Raw genomic sequence first — 21,369 nt, 5'->3', positions numbered from 1 at the left:
TTTCGACTGCTTGCATACGGTACATAATATTTACAATGCAAACAGAAAAACGTTACAAAATTAGAAAAAAAAATTATTCAATCAAAGAAAACGAGAACGAACGATAATCGATGAAATAATAACGAAATTTTCCTCCCTTTTCATTATTACTTATTTATCATTATTCTAATCTTCTTTCTCTATTTTACAAGGTTCCAATATTTACAGTACGAACATTTTTTCTCGAACACGACTATGTACATTCCACACTTGATACACAAAAGAATTTTTCTTTTCGGTTCTCCAAACTGTTTTTTTTTTATTCACGTTTGAGAACCGTGCGTTTTTTTCTCTCTCTGGAAATCGAGGTTGTGATTCGAAAAATGTAATCGGTGTTTCAGAGAATGAATCCTCAAGGGAGTTTCCAAGCTGGTTACTGAATGAACCGATTCGAGGAAGAAGGCTGTGGTTTCTCTCTAGGTAAAGGAGATCCTCGCGAAATCCGCGGCCGCGAATGGAGCGCCGGCTGCGTAATCTTCGTCCGGACCACTTGGTCCGCAACCCGCGCCGAAAATAAACGTATCGTCGACGACCTATCGGGACACGAACCGAAATAAATCGCGGCTCTGTTCGTCTCGTTCTAACCGGATCCGTGGAACCAACGAGCGTACAACCGCGGACGACATTGCCACTATCGAGGAGAGCACCAGTTGCTCCCCTCGTTTCATAGTGTTCGATCCATACCTCTCGAAAGGGTTGAGAATCAAAGACGAACGAAACTATTTTTCTTCTTTTTTTTTTCTGTAAGGAGTCAGACTTCAAATCGTGGGACTGATTCGACCTTTCATACAGGATCGAAATTATTTTTTTCTAACGAATCGTGTCTCAAATTATAGGTCTTGATTAGTAGACAGTTTTTGGAGCAGTGGATAATAGTGGGACGCTATAAATAGCGACAGAATATCGATATATGTATTTGGATGGATGATTGAAACGATTGTTTTTCAATGATCCATTGGAATGGAAGTTTATATAAAACGAAAGTAGAGTATTACGTAAAATAAGATTCTTTTTGGAACGATTTTGTATAATTTTTACAATTTATTAGAGATATGCTTAGAATTTATATGTATTGATTTCGAGTTACTCGAAGTATTTTAATTGTACTCACAGAACATTCGAAGTATTCAAATTTTACTCACCGACTGTTCGAACTATTTTAATTATACTCTCCAAATATTCGAACTATTCCAATTATACTCCACGAGTATTCGAACTATTCTAATTATACTCCCAGAATATTCGAACTACTCCACGAGTATTAGAAGTATTCCAAGTATACTCACAGAACACTCGAAGCATTAAAATTTTACTCACCGACTATTTGAACTATTCCTATTACATTCCCCGAATATTCGAACTATTCCAATTATACTCCACGAGTATTAGAAGTATTCCAATTATACTCCCCAAATATTCGAACTATTCCAATTACATTGCCCGAATATTCGAACTATTCAAATTACATTCCCCAAGTATTCGAACTATTCTAACTATATTACACTCCCCAAATATTCGAACTATTCCAATTATACTCCTCGAATATTCGACCTATTCCAATTATACTCCCCAAATATTCGAGCTATTCCAATTATCCTCCCCGAGTGTTCAAAATATTCTAATTATACTCCACGAGTATTCCAAGCATTCCAAATATACTCACAGAACACTCTAGGCATTAAAATTTTACTCATCCACTATTCGAACTATTCTAATTACACTCCCCGAATATTCGAACTACTCCTATTACATTCCTCAAATACTCGAACTATTCAAATCGTATTCCCCGAGTATTCGACCCATCCAATTACACTCCCCGAATATTCGACCTATTCCAATTATCCTCCCCAAATGTTTGAAGTATTCTAATTATACTCTACAAGTATTCCAAGTATTCCAAGTATACTCACAGAACACTCTAGGCATTAAAATTTTACTCACCGACTATTCGAACTATTCTAATTACACTCCCCGAATATTCGAACTACTCCTATCACATTCCCCGAATACCCAAACCATTCAAACCATACTCACTACTCAAACCATTCGAATACATTCCTGCAAAAATTCAACAACTCCCTACTCCGTGAAATCAATTTCTCGTTCATAACCGTTCGTTTGGCAACCGGTCGCATTCCGTGGACCTTGACCCCTTCCCAGTGTACAATCGACTAGGAACCGTATCGTTCGTAAGTTATACCTTACCGATGCGTCTCAAAAAGAAAAATCCATTAAAAAAAAGAAGTAAACAAACAACCCAAAATAAAAGATCCAACGTTCGATCGAGACGTTCGTCCGTAGAAGGCGCGACATTACCACTCGGTTCGGCGAAGGGTCGAAATTAGTCGACCCGGTTTGCCACGAAAGCCGGTTCTTCTGGAGGGAAACGGAACAATGCCAATGTTATTTCGGTCGATGATCGAACGCGTGTGCCACGGTCGGAGAAAAGCGTGCCACCGGATCTCGGCGGAGCCACTTCGCGAGCCGACCGAATTAGACCGCCGGAAACTTTGCAGCCGTGTCTGCCGACCGTAGGACAACCTTCCCTTCGAGTTGGATCTATTACGTGGTTCCATTCGGTGCCAGGTGGATGGAGTCTCTCCAGAGTCGGTTCGCGAGCGTAACAACCATCCCCTGATTCGAGGTTCGGGAAAACGGTCAAGAGCAAACTTTGTGGAAGAGGGAACTGAACCACGTGGAACTTTCGTTACCCTCTTCGTAGAGGAGGGCGTGACGACGCTCGACCCTTTCTTAATTATTTTTACTGTCCGCGGTCCCGGTGACCCCAATTTGCACCATCCATCTTCGCGAGTTGCAAAAGCATCCCGCTATTTTCGGAATAACGGTGTCGTCCGTGTCGTCGAATCAATTTCACGCTTCCAGCGCCGGTTCTCGAGTTACCGGTCTCGAAAACACGAGTGCGGAACGCGGAGCGGTTCTCTTCGTAACGCGAATCGGTTCGAAGCGGAAACCACCCTTCGGTGGTGGGTGTATCACGGAGGAAGACGTTGGCTCGAGAGTTGTCGCGCATGGCTTACCGGTGATTATTTATCGTCTTTGCGTTGTTCACCGGTGTCGACCGGTAAATCAATGCTGGGAACGAGCGCGGGATAAATTTATTCTCTTCCCCTACCCTACTCCTCACCGGTTTAGAGATCGCGAGGATTGGATTATTCGAATAATTCAGCGGTTGAATATTTTTTTGATACGGTGTGTACCGAGGCAGACTACTCGAGTGTCTGAGTAGAGAAGTGTTCGAATATCGGAGAATTCGAATGTTCGAATGTTTGAGTATCGAATTATTTCAGTATTTGAGTATTTGAGTAATGAATCGTTTGAGTATTCGAATAATCGAGTATTGGATCGTTTGAGTATTGAATTATTTGAATATTTGGGTATTCGAGTAGAGAGAGACATTTGGGTGGTCGAATATCAGAGAATTCGACTGTACGAATGTTTGAGTATCGAATTATTTGAGTATTTTAGTATTTGAGTAATGAATCGTTTGAGTATTCGAATAATCGAGTATTGGATCGTTCGAGTATTGAATTATTTGAATATTCGGATATTCGAGTAGAGAGAGACATTTGAGTAGTCGAATATCGGAGAGTTCGACTGTTCGAATGTTTGAATATCGAATTATTTGAGTATTCGCGTATTTGAGTAATGAATCATTCGAGTATTCGAATAATCGAGTATTGGATCATTCGAGTATTGAATTATTTGAATATTTGGGTAATCGAGTAGAGAGAGACATTTGAGTAGTCAAATATCGAAGAATTCGACCGTAGGAATATTTGAGTATTGAATTATTTGAGTATTCGAGTATTTGAGTATCAAATTATTTGAGTATTCGAGTATTTGAGTAATGAATCATTTGAGTATTCGAATAATCGAGTATTTGATCGTTTGGGTATTGAATTATTTGAATATTCGGGTACTTTTCCAACCAGAAGATGAATAAATATAGTATTAATTCTCCGTATTGCGAACGAAATGAAATTTTAAATTTATTGAACACTGGTAGAAAACATATTCTTGATATTTATGATCTTTATCGCCCTTGAATTTACTCTTTTACTGTCGAAAAGAACTCTGAAACTTTGCGTGAAAAATTTCATTTTTGTGCGATTAATATCACTATTCGAATACTTCTACTCGAATATCGTTATCCGAATACCTTTACCCGAATATCGCCATTCGAACACTTAAATACTAGAATACCTTTATTAAATCACTGCTGCTTGAATATTTCACTACTAGAGTATTTATTACTCGGATATTTCCTAACCAGAATATCATTATCTAGCCGAAAATGTGAATTACGCGTAGCAAGTGCAACGAAAAGCTGCTCACTGTAATTCCTACCTTCTTTCTCGCGATAATAAAAATATAGTATATAGTACTCGTATAATATACTCGTATATAGTAATAGTTAAAAACGAGAATCGAGATAAAGAGACAAAGAATTTTCGTAAACCCGTTCGAACAACATTGAAACCCGAATTAGAGCTACTTGGTGTCTGAAGATCGACGCGTATCATCGTCCACGGGCACTGCCAACGTTGGTCAGCGTCTAGTTCGTGGCGTCGCGACGACAGGTTGAACCCCACGGGGGCCAGTGTGTCGATTTTTGCCCGACGCATCGCGATAGCACGTGAACCGCGACGCTCCCGAAATAGACAAGTCGGCCAGAATTTTATGTCGACGACAACAGCTATTACAGCACGTTGCGTCAACGTTGCGCCATGCTTTTGTATAAAGACCGTTTGTTTTCCATCCGGGGGCTCAGAGAGCGTCTTTCGAGATGATCGACGGGAGCTCGCGCAGCTCGCGTCCATCGTTCCTCCTCGAGCTGTCCCCGCGATATTTACGAGCCTGGTTTACGGAATACTTTACGAGTCGGACGATTGTTTACGATCTGGTTAGAAGTTAAACGGGAAGGGTGGAATGCGTGTTTTTGTCAGGTGTTTTTCTACTTTATTGTCGCATAAAACCGGGGAGTAGATTTAAACTACTGGTCGATTATCATAACGGATGGAGCGATCTACAATCGCTGTCCAAGGCGTGTGGTGTGTCTCTCTACTTCATCGTCGCGCGATGTCAGAGAGTAGATCCAGATTACCAAGTTTGAAGGTTAGAGGATGATGTAGAATCGGTGTCCAAGTCGTGTAGTGTTCTTTTCTCTACTTTATCGTCGTGCAATGCCAACGAGTGGATCTAGAGTCATCATCGTAGACCGAATTAACGGAGGAGGGTGTAGGAATACCTCTACCTAGGACATGTGAAGTTTTCTATTTTATTGTCGCACAAATCTAAGGGGTAGATCCAGATTAATCATTCGTTATCAAGTTAGAGGGTTGGAAGGATGATGGAGAATCGATGTCCAAGGAGTAGGTATAGTGTTCTTCTACTTTGCCGTCTAGTGAAGTCAGAGAATTAAATCTGGATTAATCGTCGATTATTGAATTGAAGGGTTGAGGTGGTGGTATGGAATCCAAGGCACTTAGTATTTTTTTTCTCTATTATAGAATGGTATAAAGCCAGAGAAGTAGATCTAGAGTGATCATCGTAGGCTAAATTAGCGGAAGAAGGTATAGGAATCTCTGTGTAGGGCGTTACAGAGTTCTACTTTATTGTTGTATAAAGCTTGTGAGTAGATCCAGGTTAATCGTCCACTACCAAATTGGAAGGTTGGAATGGTGATGCAGAATTGGTGTCCAAGGTATACAGTGTTTTTCTAGTTGATCGTCACACAAAGCCAGGAGAGTAGATCCACAATGATCGTTAATTATGAAGTCGGTGAATCTATAATAGAATCGGTGTCCAAGATGTGTAGTGTCTTGTTTCCTACATTAACTTCGCACGAAGCAACTAGATTTACAGTGACCAAATTGGAAGGTTGGAATAGTGATGTAGAATCGGTGGCCAAGGCGTAAGTATAGTGCGTCTCTACTTTATCATCGAACAAAGGCAGGAAGTAGATCTACAGCAACCGTTCATCACCAAGTGGTGGTATATAGAATCGTTCTAGAAGGTGTGTAGTCTTCTGTTTTCTATCTTATATGGAACAAAGCCAGGTGGTAGATCTACAGTGATTGTCCATTACCAAGTCATGGTATCTAGAATCGTTCTCCAAGGCATTTTATGTCTTTTCTCTACTCTACAGTTGCATACAGTCCAAGACCAGGTTTACATTAACCTGATGTAACATCATGGATCATCCATAGCACCAAGTGGTATGTAGAATTGTTGTGGAAGGTGTGTAGTTTTCTATCTTATATTGAACAAAGCCAACTAGCAGATCTACATGGTCTGATCCATCATGGTAATGGTACATCAATAACTCATGAGATCTAGAATCGTTCCCTAAGGCGTGTAGCATCTTTCTCTACTCTACAATTACATACAGTCCAAGACCAGATTTACAGCAATCATTCATAGTAAAAGGTCAGCTAGTAGATCTACAGTGACCGTCCATCACCAAGTCATGGTATCTAGAATCGTTCTCTAAGGCGTGTAGTGTCTTTTTCTTTAGTCTATAGTCCCACACAGTACAAGATCAGGTTTACAGTGATCGTTCATCACAAAGTCGAACGACTTAGACTCAATACCCACAGTGTGTAGTGTACCTTTTTCTCTACTCTATACAGTCCAAGATCAGATCTACAGTCATTATCCATCACCAAGTGGTGTTACGTAGAATCGTTCTAGAAGGTGTGTAGTCTATCTAGAATCATCCTTTAAGGCGTGTAGTGTTTTTTTCTCTATTCTACAGTCATATACATTCCAAGACCAGATCTACAATGGTTATTCATGACCAAGTGGTGTTACGTAGAATCGTTCTGAAAGGTGTGTAGTCTATTGCACAAAGCCAACTAGAAGATCTACAGTGACGATCCATCTACAACTCATGACATCTAGAATTGTCCTCTAAGGCTTGTAGTGTCTTTTCCTCTACTCTACAGTTACATATAGTCCAAGACCAGATCTACAGTAATCATCCATCACCAAGTGGTGTTACATATAATCGTTCTGGAAGGTGTATAGTCTATCCTTTCTACCTTATATCTCACAAAGTCAACTAGTAGATCTACAGTGACGATCCACCACCAACTCACGACATCTAGAATCGTTCTCTAAAACGTGTAGTGTCTTTCCCTCAACCGAATCGTCACACATACCCAGAGAGTGTATCGTCGATATAAATCGTAGACTTGTTGGCGTAACTTATTCCTTTCTACCTTATACCGCACAAAGCGAACTAGTAGATCTACAATAACGATCCACCATCAACTCACGACATCTAGAATCGTTTTCTAAAACATGTAGTGTCTTTCCCTCAACCTAATCGTCACACATACCCAGAGAGTGTATCGTCGATATAAATCATCGACTTGTTGGAGATAGAGAGAGTTGGGTGGGGGTGGTTGGTGTGGGATCGGTGTCCAGGGTTTGTGTTGGCTCGTGTTTACGATTGTGGCGCACTTCACTTACCCGGAAACTCGAGAACCGCGTCTCAGCTCGCGCGTGAACGTCTCCGCGTGCGTATCGCGCGTCTTCGTTCGGCGAGCGATCTCTCCGTGATCGTGTTCGTAACACGCGGTGAAAAACGTCTCGGTGGCCCGATGGGTTTGCTCCGCCTAGTTCCACGTTTATGGCGCGGATCGTAGTACAGATAGAACGCGTGGTTCTCCCCCTCGATTATTCTCGCGGTTCGCTCGGCTTTCGGTTCGCCTCCAATTGACTGACTCTAATAAAAGACGGGGAACGGTTCTCGGTGTCTGGACAGGCCCGCGAACGTGGTGGGAGCTTCGACAAGAAATCAAAATAGATTACCGACCGGCCGCGGCCGCACGATTAAACGACAGGGTTTCCGGTTGGAAGAAAACCAATTCAGACGCGTTACACGGACCCGTGCACGTACCGTAACGTACGGCGACAGCTGACGTTACCCAGCACCAAGACTCCGAAACGTCAACCGATACCCCCGATCGTACGGTCACCGATGACTCTTCGTGAGAAATTTAACGGGTAAATTACGGGACGGTGTAACTACGAGATCGTCACAGGATCATCGAATAAAAAAATAATATAGTTTTAAAGTTGTTTTATCCACGTCTTTTAACTTGGGTGGTAATGGTCGCGAGTGAAATAGTATAGCTACTTCTTATACATCGATTCTCCATCATTTTTCCAACCCTCTAATTTGGTAATGATTAATCGTTACCATTCGAATCGCGAATTGCAAATATTAAAATAGTACTATTTTGACTTATTTCCTAGCTTGTAGATATAGGATGTAATCAATGAAAATTACTATTTAATGAACGTCTCTGTAAAGAGTCACCGTTAACGAAAGTCTCCGTAGAGAGTCACTGTTAACGAAAGCCTCCGTAGAGAGTCACCGTTTGCCGAATATCTCTGTAGAGAATCGACTAGCCTAATTACCGAATATCTCCGTAGAGAATCGACTAGCCTAATTACCGAATATCTCCGTAGAGAATAGACTAGCCTAATTACCGAATATCTTCGTAGAGAATAGACTACCACAATTACAGGTAAGAGTACGCGACGGATGACGAACAGCGATTTAAACTCAAGCAAGCTGACAACTCAAGTAACACAATGAATGAATCTTTGTTCAACTGACGTGGCTTATGTACGTGAGTTTTGATTATCAGCGATCCTGGTGTTTGGGTTATGTGTTAGGTTATGTTCGATTGCTCGGTGGTCCTCGCAAGATCGTTGTGTGAACGTTCCAACTGCTTGAAAACAACATAGTAGCTCGATTCTGGGTAACAAAGTTACAGTTCACAAGAAAACTCTTTTATCCAGCACCCAATCTCCAAAACGTCAACCGATACCCCTGTACTGTCATCCATGACTCTTCCTAACAAATTGAATGGTTAAATTACGGAATGGTGTAACGGTTAGATCGTTGTTTGAATATTCCAACTGTGTGGAAGCAACACAGTAGCTCGATTCTAGGTGTCAAAGTTACAGTTCACGAGGAAACTCTCTTATCCACCACCCAATCTCCAAAACGTCAACCGATACCCCTGTACTGCCATCCATGACTCTTCCTAACAAATTGAATGGTTATATTATAGAATGGTGTAACGGTTAGATCGTTGCTTGAACATTCCAACTGTGTGGAAACAACACAGTAGCTCGATTCTGGGTGACAAAGCTAACGTTCACGAGAAGACTCTCGATCGGTACGAAATACGAGACACAAGTCTGGGCTTGTGCAGAGGGCATATCGCGGAGTATGATGTTCCAAGTATGTGAAACTGTGGAGGAACATAGTAACTCGGTTCAGGCGACAAAGAGTGTATTCACGGGTGAATTATTGACGCGAAAGAGTATCTTTTAGAGAGAGATGGATTTGTTAATGGGTTTGCGTGGAAGAGATATTGTTTGGGTGCTCGTTGGGGATAAGTGTTCGGGATTGGTTGATCCGTATGAGAGAGTTCTGCTTGGAAGCAGATTCTGAAGATGTATTGGGTTGTTGGGAAAGTCGTTTTATTTTTTTTTTTGGTGAGAATGAAACATGATTTTTGTAGAGTGTATTAATATTCTATTGAATTGTATATTCTCCATTTTGGAAAACGAAATGACTCTCCATTTAATAAATGGGTTATTCTTGTTAGGAGGCTCGTAGATTTAGACGACGAAGACCTGTGCTCACGGAGTAACATCACTCGTAAAGAGATATAAATAATGGCCTTGTACAACGGTGACATTGTCGCTCAGGCACTCGTAGCTCTAGGTGACAAGGGGTACTATTCGCGAAGATACTCTTGGAACCACGTGAAAGAATCTCTCGTAAAGTGAGGCAAATAATGGGCTTGTCCAGAGACGATATTATCGCTTAGGACACTCGTAGATCCGGATGACGAGGAGACTCACGATCCTCGCGAAGAAATTCTCTCGTGATGTAAACAATGAACCCCTACAACAATGATCAGAATCTCACCATGAAACTATTGTTATTGAAATTATTTGGAAAGTCATTTCGTTTCTTTTTTTTTTTTTTAAAAAAAGGAGACACGATTTTTCAGAGTGTATTTGTTTTAACATTTTATCAAATTACATATTCCCCATTTTGGAAAACGAAACGACTATTCGAACAACCCAGTACATGCAAGTAAATTCAGTATCACAAGTGCAACAATTTTTATTTTCCTTCACAACAATTGCAAACAACAATTTTTCCATGTGTTTTTCCCTAAAAATCGCAATATACAAATATGCATCTTGCAAACATTGCAAGAATTGCAATATACAAAGCTCTCGTAACTGTGACGCGCAACGCCTCTTGCACTCTTGCACTATTGCACTATTGCACTATTGCACTCTTGCACTCCACCCCACCAGTTCCTTAATATTACAAATACATTGATTTCACTCTAAATTGTCACTAAATACTCACCATTACCGTATAAAAATTCCAACTCGAAGAAATCTACATATCCCTTTTCTCTTTCAAGATCCACCCATACCATAACCGCCATAAAAACACCATCAATCGAAAGAACAAACCACAATTCGCTACGAAACGAAACCTTCGTCACCCATCTTCGTACAATCATCTCACAATTATACTTTCTCCAAGATTTCATCTAAGAAAACTAATCTCCACCCATATTCTCGCTCAAAATCGTTCTTCGTTTTCCACTTCGACAAAGAAATCCCATTTCAAGGATTGAAATCAAGATTTTGATATCAAAAAATAAAAAAAAAAGAAAATCCCCTCGCTCGAACAGGGATCGGTTCCCAGCGATGAGCAACGTTTAAAAGTACGCGAGTGGTTAGTCACCAGGGGGCGTTCCGTGTTAAAATGGATCGTTTCGAGTTTCGCGAAAATCGTGGCCGATTATTCACGTTTTTGCAACATAATTCGCATTGCGCAGCGCGAACGGTGACGGGGGTTACGCGTATGATACCCGATTCCTATTTCCGTCCATCTAAATAAAGCCGAAAGCGGCCCAGTTCCCGCGCGACGCGACGCGACGCTACCGAGCAACGCGTCGCGCGGTTGCGCGACGCTCAGTATCATTATGCTCCAGATATTTTAGGAGTAGATTGTTTACGATTAAGTGACTACGCTGTCCGAACTGACGTGGATGAATTAATCAATTTGCAACCAAACGCGTAATGATGCGCGAGTTGTGACTGTCGACACCGAGCGCGTAATAATACGCGAATCTGTGAGAGTCAACTATTATGAAGCGCGTAATAATACGCGAATCTGTGAGAGTTAACTATCACCAAGAGCGTAATAATACGCGAAGTTATGAGAGTCAACTATCACCAAGCGCGTAATAATACGCGAATCTGTGAGAGTCAACTATCACCAAGCACGTAATAATACGCAAATCTGTGAGAGTCAACTATCACCAAGCGCGTAATAATACGCGAACTTATAAGAGTCAACTATCACCAAGCGCGTAATAATACGCGAATCTGTGAGAATCAACTGTCACCAAGCACGTAATAATACGCGAGCCTATGAGAGTGAACTATCACCAAGCGCGTAATAATACGCGAACTTATGAGAGTCAACTATCACCGAGCGCGTAATAATACGCGAACCTATGAGAGTGAACTATCATCAAAGCGTAATAATACGCGAACTTATGAGTCAACTATCACCAAGCGCGTAATAATACGCGAATCTGTGAGAGTCAACTATCACCAAGCGCGTAATAATACGCGAATCTATGAGAGTCAACTATCACCAAGCGCGTAATAATACGCGAATCTGTGAGAGTGAACTATTACGAAGCACGTAATAATACGCGAATCTGTGAGAGTCAACTATCACCAAGCGCGTAATAATACGCGAACTTATGAGTCAACTATTACGAAGCGCGTAATAATACGCGAACTTATGAGAGTCAACTATCACCGAGCGCGTTGTGACGGCGCTACCCACGTTTGCCACCAGAGGGAAACTCACCACCAATCGTTTCCCGCAAGTTCCCGTAGCTGCTCCGATTGGTATATATACGATCCCTTACCGATCTTCCAATGTCCCTTTCTCATACATTTTCAAACATACAGCTGCCAAAGCGTAATAATACGCGAATATATGAGAGTGAACTATCACCAAGCGCGTAATAATACGCAAATCTGTGAGAGTGAACTATCACCAAGCGCGTAATAATACGCGAATTTATGTGAGTCAATTATCACCAAGCGCGTAATAATACGCGAACTTATGAGTCAACTATCACCAAGCGCGCGTAATAATACGCGAACCTATGAGAGTCAACTATTACCAAGCGCGTAATAATACGCGAATTTATGTGAGTCAATTATCACCAAGCGCGTAATAATACGCGAACTTATGAGAGTCAACTATTACCAAGCGCGTAATAATACGCGAACTTATGAGAGTCAACTATTAATGAGCGCGTTTAATAGTCCTCGAACTTACGACTCCAATTTTACCAGTTGCAACAGACCACGTTTAAACACTTCTGAGAACTTCTTTTTGGTTCCATTAGTTTGATATACATACTATTTAGAATACACGTCGCTGAGTGTATAATAAGTTTTACTCTTTTGTGAAAATCTTTCAAACTATGCCACTATGAGTGTTGCAACACGCAAAAAACACTATGCAAACTGTTACAACAGATCATGTTTAACCATTTGTGAGAACCTTTTTGGTTCCATTAGTTTGATATACACTCTGTTTAACAAGAGCGTGTACGGCAAAACTCGAAAACTATTTGGTATATTGAGTTCAAAAAAAATACACATATTCTTCATGATATGGACCAAGACGCTTTATTATTGATACGGTGTCCAATCGTCCTCGTTATTAATAATTAATTAACGTCTCCGAGACATACTTTCTACTAGTTGCATAATTTTGGGACACAGCTCTGATCAAGAATAGGCGATAACTGAGTATTTTTCTACAAAGCATCCTAGAAGAAGGGTCAGGGTACCTGCCCGAGTGGCAATTTCCCAGCTAACAATTCGTAGAAAAAAGTTTTGCCGTACACGCTCTTGTTAGACAGACTGTAAGTTTTACTTTTTTGTGAAAATCATTCAAACTGACACTATGAGTGTTGCAACATGCAAAAAACACTATACGAACTGTTACAACAAACCACGTTTAACCACTTCTAAGAACTTTTTGGTTCCATTAGTTTAATATACATACATCAGTGTATTCTAAATAAATGTCACTCTTTTGTGAAAATCTTTCAAACTATGCCACTATGATTGTCGCAGCGCGCGAAAATCCGCGTGACACGCGAAAAACACTATGCAAAGGTGGAAAAAAGGCTATAAAAAAACATTCTTTTATTTTATCGACACGACGCTGCAGAACAGTTACGTAATCTTTAAAAATCAAGGATCGAGCGTTTCATGTGTATGAACAGCTATTAGCCGAAGAAATTGATGATAAATACTTAGCCAACACAAATGTAAATAAGACACCTGTCAATGATTCCATTACGTGATTTACCGGTAGAAATTTTCCTGTAAGGATACCTGCAATTTAAATGTCACGTTTGCGATGAAGCATTGTGTATTGACCACTTTAAAAAATTCCACAAAAATTACTTCATTGTAATTTAAATAAATTTATTCCATGTGTAAAAAAATATTTGTTCATTACTTCTTTATAAAAAAAAAAAATGTAAAATATTTACTATATAATATTGTGTATTAATCGTTCTAAACAGTATATTGTTAATAAACTCCGTAAATAATTTTTATGCTCGTTACTGCACATACGATCAACCGTTCGCGGTGATACGAGTCAGTCGTCGTTTGAACGTCACTGATGTTCGAACGCAACAGCTTAAGCAGAGCGATGATGCAAATGGGTTAATCATCCTCCCGAGGAACCGGTCCGGGACGATTGAAACGAATTCGTGGAGAACGGACAAAGTTCGAAAAACGTAGTGACACGTTTCTCGGATCGGGAGGATCGTCTCTGTTAACTTGTGATCGACAGGGATTTACAACGATCTCGTCAACGTCGAGCTGATAAATCGTAAACGAAATCACGAACGATCGTAAACGTACGAGCTGACGTGAAACCCTCGAGCTTGGCACGAATCGCGATTTATGCGCACCTTGACAGCCGCTCGGCACATTTGGGTCGTTGTTGAGACTTCAGGTTCTCTTCAACGCGAATGCAATACCGTACCAGCGATAAAAATGCGAGGAAATATTCCTTAAGTTCCTCGTTGACGTAAACGAGTACAACGCGTTAACTATTTCTCGTTCTCTTCGTTCGTTTGCTTCGAACAGGCGAGAAAGAGGAGAAAGTTCCCGCGCTTTGGTTTTCAAACGTGCTACGGTCGGTAAGGAAGGTTTCTGGGAATACGATCGTTCCGACGAGAGCAGAGCAACCTCGCGGAGAATCGATGTATTAATTTTGGGAGATATAGTAACGGTTATGCAGCGCACTCTGTGCGAGGAAACACTCCGCGAACTATTCGATCGAACCGCAGTCGGTATACGTGGACAATGCAGAGAAAATACTCCGAAGATAAGACAGAACTGACACAGTTTCAGAGGTACGACAACAGATGGCAGTTGGAGTATCTTTGCGAAGTGGAGCAACGAAATTGTTACGTCTGCTTCGACACTTTGTTAAAATTTAAGAAACTTCGTCCGTTCTTACAATCCAATGTATCTTATATTTTAAGAAAACAATAATTGAACGACGCTTGGAAATTTAATACGCCTTTCTTCGTCTCGTAATTTATTATAGAATCGTTTCCCTCCTCGAAATATAAGAATTCTACTTTACCATCAGTCACTAAGTCCGGTTACAATCATGAAAATATTTTCTTGAAGAATTTTACCTTTTTATTCAAATGTTCACCATTAGTTATCGCGATTCGAATTTTGTATCGAGAATTGTCGCAGAAGTGATCGGATATTGTTTACACGAATTTACGACTCCTTCGTGTGAATGAAAGCAAGTACTCACCTCGTCGCAGGCCGCGCACCTGGGCTTCAGCTGTTCGGCGTAATGCCTCTCGCAAAACAATGCGTCGTCGTGCACGCAGTAAGCGAGATCGACCAGAAGCTCCTTGCACTCGGAGCATCGAAAGCACGTCGGATGACAAAGGAGACCCAGTTTACTCGCGTAGACAGCGAGGCTGCCGCATTTCAGAGGCGCGTGGCATGCTGCACCACATTCCTGTGGACAAACCGAACACGATAAACGTAAAATCAAATGGTATCGTCTACCTGGGTGACAACCGATTTTCGAGGGTGTTGCAGAACAACCGAGACAAAGTATACCGACTGGTAATTTCAAGATATACAAAAGTGTTCCAAATACTGAATTTTATTTCACAGGAATAAAAAAAAAAATGTAAATACCTCGGAACGTTTCGCGTGGCTTGCATATTCGGTTTCGTTTACTTCCATCTACCAAAGTACTCCCACTAGTAAAGTACCAAAGGAGTGGTATCGCGTTACATATGATACAATCGTAAAATCTGTTAATTGAAAAATCGAATGGTTTCGAAACGATCGATTTTCGTTCAACAAGATATTTTTCTTTCAACGAGGTCTCACAGGCTGTGTAATGTATAGTTATACTTCTGCAATACCCTGTACAATTGTGCTGGAACTTACGCGATCCCCCTCGAGCACCTCCTCCACGTTCCCAATGTCCAGCGCGATCTCGTTCCTCGCCGCCATGAAGTCGTCAGCGCTGCTGGCGTGTTTCGGGTTCAAGTGGCGACAATAAGCTCTGGCCAAGTCCTGCTTAGGCAGCTGAATCGCCAATTGTCGGTCCCTGTATCTTTCTCCGGGCGAACCGAGCCGCGGCACGGAGATCTCTGGCAGCATTGAAAAGTACTCCTCCACCTGTAAATCAAGTTTAGTATAGTAAACCAGGGATACATACCGATCCCCGCTTTCAAGCAACAGAATCGATTCTCTTGAAAGCGAGGTGAGATCTCATGAGGAAAGTAAGCGAGAGAAAGCGAGAGGAAGCAACAGCGAGCGGGTCCCGGATGATCCGCTAACAGTGTAAATTTAACTTGGTATATTTTTCATGATACATTCGCGAAAGTATTATCAACGGATTGGCGAGGTTTTCCCGAGGAGAATGAGTCCAAACACGACCCATTTCGGACTACTTTTACTTTACGAATTGTTTAAATTTTTCGATCGTTGTTCGATTAAAAGTCCTCCGAATTAAGTTCAATCAAGAACGAATTAGTCGTTGAATTAAGATTCTCCCGAGTAAAACGAGTCCAAACACGACCCCTTTCGGACTACTTTTACTTTACGAATTGTTTAAATTTTTCGATTGTTGTTCGATTAAAAGTCGTCCGAATGGGGTCGTGTTTGGACTCATTTTACTCGGGAGAATCTCGCCGATTCGTTGGTAGTACTCTCGAGAGAATCGATCGATAAATGTACAAATTTTCTTACACTCGTTCGAGATACTCGACGGGTTCGCTCGCGCCGAGTACGAATATAAACGTTGAAGGTAGGTGTGATTCCGTCGCTGGAATCCGGTGAAGAAATTGTTACTCGAAAACGGGACTCGCCGTATCGCGGAATAAACGCGTCAATAAAAGTATCGTAAACGCGAGTGGGCCGCGGCCCCAGGAAGCGTCGAACGATAAAGCATCCGCCGTTGCGGTGATAAAGACCAGCCTCGAGTTGCTAATTTATGCCGCGGGCTTTGGAAAATATTGAAAACTGGAAGGGCGCCAAGACCGCGCGCGCGCACGCGCCACCGCGTGTAAACCAACTACTTAGCCGTGAACACGTAACTGTTTTATCCGACACTCGTATTATATCTCATTAGAACTCGATCCGTCGATTCGTATCGCTGAATCGCGGTTTCCACTGTTGTTGAATTCGACGACGTATTGTTTGTTGAATCTTCGCGCTCGAATCGAACGGAGGACCATACCGAAACCCGGAAGCGAAACACCAGAGTAGAGTAAGGGTATCGATTACAGCATAGAAACCGATTATCGTGAATGAAACCGACATTTTCATTTTTATACATTAACGATATACACGATTGAAGGTGTTTTATATTTATAGTTTTAATACACCGGATATTTAGAATCATTTTAATATTTTACGTACAGAAACGAACTTCTGTTAATAGAAAGAAAATAAAGTATAACATACGTGTGTTGAGAAGTAAAAGGAACAAAGGATGCTTCTTAACGAGCACGGTAATTGTTACTCTTACCCTACGTACAGTTAGGAGTTGGAAAGATGACTCCTGGAGAGGGTTATGTGTACGTTCAACTATACAGTTCTTGGACTGGTTATAATTGTTCCAGAAAAAGATACGAAAAGTAATAAACGAAAAGAAAGTGTAAAGTTTGATGACTCGATGCGTATTACGCCGGTTCTGAGATCAACAAATGAGTAATGTACAACAAGTTCCAGCCAATAGTTGCATTGTTTGTTTATATCTGACGATTTGATTCGAAAAGACTGTAATAACACGTGCAAGGGGAACGTGAACAACGTCGAGTAATATTTACTTAGTCGTGAGTCTTCGTGGGCCAATATGTCTGACCAAATACGGTTCGTAACTCCTTCCAGAGGTCAATTTCTCAACTCTGCACAGTACATAGAAAAGGAAAACAAAAGAGAAAATAATTGAGCGGGTTGGATGAAATATTACCGACCTTGTGAGCCGGAAGGCCGGGTGGTGCCCATGCCAGGCCCATCTCTCTAGGATCGCAACCAATCGGCAACAAGGATTCTTCGCCTTTAAGACCCAATCGAGACCTGACCGATACCCATTCCTCGTGGCACACATCGTGCGCTTCCCGTGGGCACTTGCAGCTCGTGCAATTCTTTCTGGAACAGAAAACATCATTTTTGGAATTCGTACGAATATCCAGATACTCGATCGGTGCATAAAATATTCGAATAGCAGTCGAATTGTATGCAAATTTTATTCGAACAGTACCAAAATTATATTCGAATGGTATTCAAAGTATATTCAAGTGATATTCAAAATATATTCGAGTAGTATTCAAAGTATATTCGAATGGTATTCAAAGTATATTCGAATGGTATTCAAAGTATATTCAAATAGTATTCAAAGTATATTCAAATAATATTCAAAGTATATTCGAATGGTATTCAAAGTATATTCGAATGGTATTCAAACTATATTCAAATAGAATTCAAAATATATTCGAATGGTATTCAAAGTATATTCAAATAGTATTCAAAGTATATTCGAATGGTATTCAAAATATATTCGAATGGTATTCAAAGTAAATTCAAATAGTATTCAAAGTATATTCAAATAGTATTCAAAGTATATTCGAATGGTATTCAAAGTATATTCGAATGGTATTTAAAATACATTTGAATGGTACTCAAAATACATTCGAATGGTATTCAAACAATATTCGAATAGTATTCAAAGTATATTCGAACGAAGTATATTCGAATGGTATTTGAAATATATTCAAATGGTACTAAAAATACATTCGAATGGTATTCAAATTATATTCGAATGGTACTCAAAATTTATTCGAATGATACTCAAATTATATTCGAATACAGGCAATTCGACGAGTGGTCCCAAACCCTTCGCAGCTCTGTTTAAATCACTGCAAGTTCGTTATCACCGTGAATTTCGATACGATGTTTTGAGGATACATTTTCGAAGAATGAACGTTGAAGAAAATCCGTTCGAGAATAAAGATTTTCTTCGATCCCTCGAACGAGAATGCTCCCTTAAAAGAAAAAAAAAAATGATCCGATCTGCGTGCACTTCTTGCGAGAAGAGAAGATTAATGCCCCTCCTCGGCTTAGGAAAGTGCTTCGGTTTCGTATCTATTAGACCGAGGATATCACGGACGATAAATATTTGCCCGTGGTGTTTCATTAACTCCAGATACGCCTCGGCCCTGATAAAACCTCTAATCGAGTTTTATTGCGTTCGCTCCACGACGCGTTTCCCGCTAATCGTCTAATTAATGCAAACATCTGCGTCTTTCTCGGACGATGCACACTTTTCTGTTTACCCTCTTGGCCATCCATCTAGCCAGTAAATGTGAGAAATCTGTCGCTAAAAAGTATACTTAAAAATCGGTAAATACTATACACGGACCGTTTACATTTTTATTTATTTTATTTAACATCTTCATTGCACGAAGCTTACAATCCTTGTACCTGGAAGTTAAATGTTCGTTTACACGTACGAAGATATACCTACTGTGCAAAGGCGACGAACTACAGCTGAATCGCTATTGCCAAACCTAACCTCGATTCAAATGGGAGCACCGAAATACCATTCGTTGTTTATGGTGCACGAACGAATTCTTTGAAGCGAAGTCGAACTATTCCGAGAATCGATCGCGACGAAAAGAGAAAAAAACAAAAAAAAACAAAAAATACGAGCTCCAAGTATTTACAAAAATTGGATTCTTTTTTTTTTTTTTTTCTTTATTCGAAATTACCGGACTGCCCCCTTAACAAGGTGACAAGGAGGAGAACCGGTTATCGTTTAAAAGCTCTTTGCAAGACACGAGTTACGGTTCGCTGGCAAACAAGGTGGCCGTTTCTCTGACATTATGGCTGTGACATTACAGCAACCGTTTCGCTGCGCCCTCGAGGGGATAATTCCTGAAAGGTGCTGTGAGTTTGTTCCCTCGTGAAAAATCACTATTTCCTCGAATAAGTTGCCTTTCAAGGCCGTTCAATCGCGAGGACAAAAGCTCGTCGTTTCTTCCGCTTTGGACTAGAAACGCCATCGATGCAACGTATTAACTATATTACGTATAATAATCTATCAATCTTCTGATCTATTTCTTTCGATCACGAAGAAATATCATCCTTTCGATTGAAAATTATTTTCACCTTGTCATTACTACCCAAGTGTATTTATTACTGTTTCGAGGCCATTAAAAAATTGTCAACACTGAATCCAGACCACTAGGTCTCTGTACGTTTGCACAAGGATCGATACAGGGTGTCATAAAAGAAGTGCACCGTTTCATTTTTAAATAATTTTTGAACGAAACGTGTATAAATATTCTTCGATCGATAGTTCAATCTTTCCAACTACGCCTAGAGTACAATGTGTATCGAACATTGAAACTGAGAGAACTTAAATAAAAATAAATAAATAAATAAATAAATAAAAATGACAAAACAAAAGGGTAGTATTTCTTTCACACTACCTTGTAGTTACCCATACAAAATACGCGTTAGTATTCATAAGGTACACGCGATATAAGTGTGAAATCTTTTCTCGGGTCTTTTCTGACCCGTACAGTTCATCCATAATTAAAGTTACAGCAACAGATGCAACCGAGTGCAATCCATGCGTTTTCCCTTCGTTATACGTTTTGAAACACGAGTACCGCGATCAATATTCAACCCAAAGACTCGTGCAGTCGAAAGTAAGGAAACTTTGAGGTTAGAAAACGTTAAGTGATAAAGCGACGAGTGACGTGTCGAAAGAGTGCCTCGTAGCCATCGTTAACTGAATGTAACCACCGAGACGCTCGATCGTGGATGTTCTCCATCGACAAGGGCGAACTTTTCGAAACCGGTTCGCCGATTCCGCGTCTCGATCGACGAAAATAACGCGTCAGGTTGCGTCACGGCCGCATCTTGTACATCTGAAAGTCACGTTTCTATGAAACACGATTTTACGACCGTCCGTTAATGCGACTCGGCGTTGTAGGCACTGTTAAATTTAACGAGCACTCGTCTGCGCCGATTCCACGCTAAGTTTCCCCCACCTTGTCCCACGACTTGTCACCGTAAATCGGATTTCGTGAATTTACGAGCAGACTCCTCCTCTAACGGAACTGTCGCGCCCCCTGGGTATTTTATTTTTCGACGACACCCACTCCAAACCCCCCCTCCCCCTCCCACTCTTATTTACCAGCCTATCGAGATAAAACGGTCTCCGTAGCGGGAGTTATCCGCGATCCCTTATCGTCGCGTTATCGAGCGTCGAACGCAGAAGGGTAAGAGAGGTTAGGCGTTAGCCTACCGCAACGACCTTCAACGCTGACATCCGGAAGGGTGCGGTGGAACAACGATGAATGCCACCGGCAAATGCACATCCCCCTGATTATATACGATTGACGTTCGACCTGACCATTAGTGTGCGACACGCGGCCTTTTGCGCAGCGAGCGCTCTTCTATCGCAATCAATGCCCTTGTGGACTGTACGTACACCCTCGTTCAGAAGTATTCGAGCACTTATCGAAGATAAATCTGTAAGTGTTACAAATTTGTGAAAAGACTCTTATTAACGAGCATTTGTCGAAAGTAGATCTGAAAGTGTTGTAAATTTGTGAAAGGACTCTT

The 21,369-nt window shown here is 41.0% G+C and overlaps 1 protein-coding gene and 3 long non-coding RNA genes across 9 annotated transcripts in view; 2 read left to right on the top strand and 2 right to left on the bottom strand.

Annotated features, from left to right (window-relative positions):
* Nucleotides 1–21,369, bottom strand: part of Lmpt (four and a half LIM domains protein limpet) — a 226,708-nt gene that overhangs the window by 59,049 nt on the left and 146,290 nt on the right. For all 6 annotated transcript variants that reach the window (XM_076321165.1, XM_076321174.1, XM_076321124.1 and 3 more), the window contains 3 exons: nt 17,709–17,883; nt 15,673–15,906; nt 15,017–15,229 (listed from right to left, as the gene is read on the bottom strand). In XM_076321165.1, coding sequence (XP_076177280.1) covers nt 15,017–15,229; nt 15,673–15,906; nt 17,709–17,883 — 622 coding nt within the window. The remainder of the gene's footprint in view (nt 1–15,016; nt 15,230–15,672; nt 15,907–17,708; nt 17,884–21,369) is intronic.
* Nucleotides 1–21,369, top strand: part of LOC143151848 (uncharacterized) — a 54,786-nt gene that overhangs the window by 11,082 nt on the left and 22,335 nt on the right. The window lies entirely within an intron of this gene.
* LOC143151822 (uncharacterized) lies at nt 181–8,695 on the bottom strand. Its single transcript, XR_012993435.1, has 2 exons — nt 7,537–8,695; nt 181–5,314 (listed from the first exon to the last, which is right to left on the bottom strand). It is a non-coding gene; the product is annotated as an uncharacterized LOC143151822 (long non-coding RNA).
* LOC143151842 (uncharacterized) lies at nt 4,032–10,064 on the top strand. The gene is made up of 2 exons (XR_012993440.1): nt 4,032–4,963; nt 9,696–10,064. It is a non-coding gene; the product is annotated as an uncharacterized LOC143151842 (long non-coding RNA).

Source organism: Ptiloglossa arizonensis, chromosome 1 (genome assembly GCF_051014685.1).
Source record: "Ptiloglossa arizonensis isolate GNS036 chromosome 1, iyPtiAriz1_principal, whole genome shotgun sequence".
NCBI classification, from domain to species: Eukaryota; Metazoa; Arthropoda; class Insecta; order Hymenoptera; family Colletidae; genus Ptiloglossa; species Ptiloglossa arizonensis.
The sequence above is the reverse complement of the archived record's forward strand: the minus strand, read 5'-3'. Positions and strand labels throughout refer to the sequence as shown.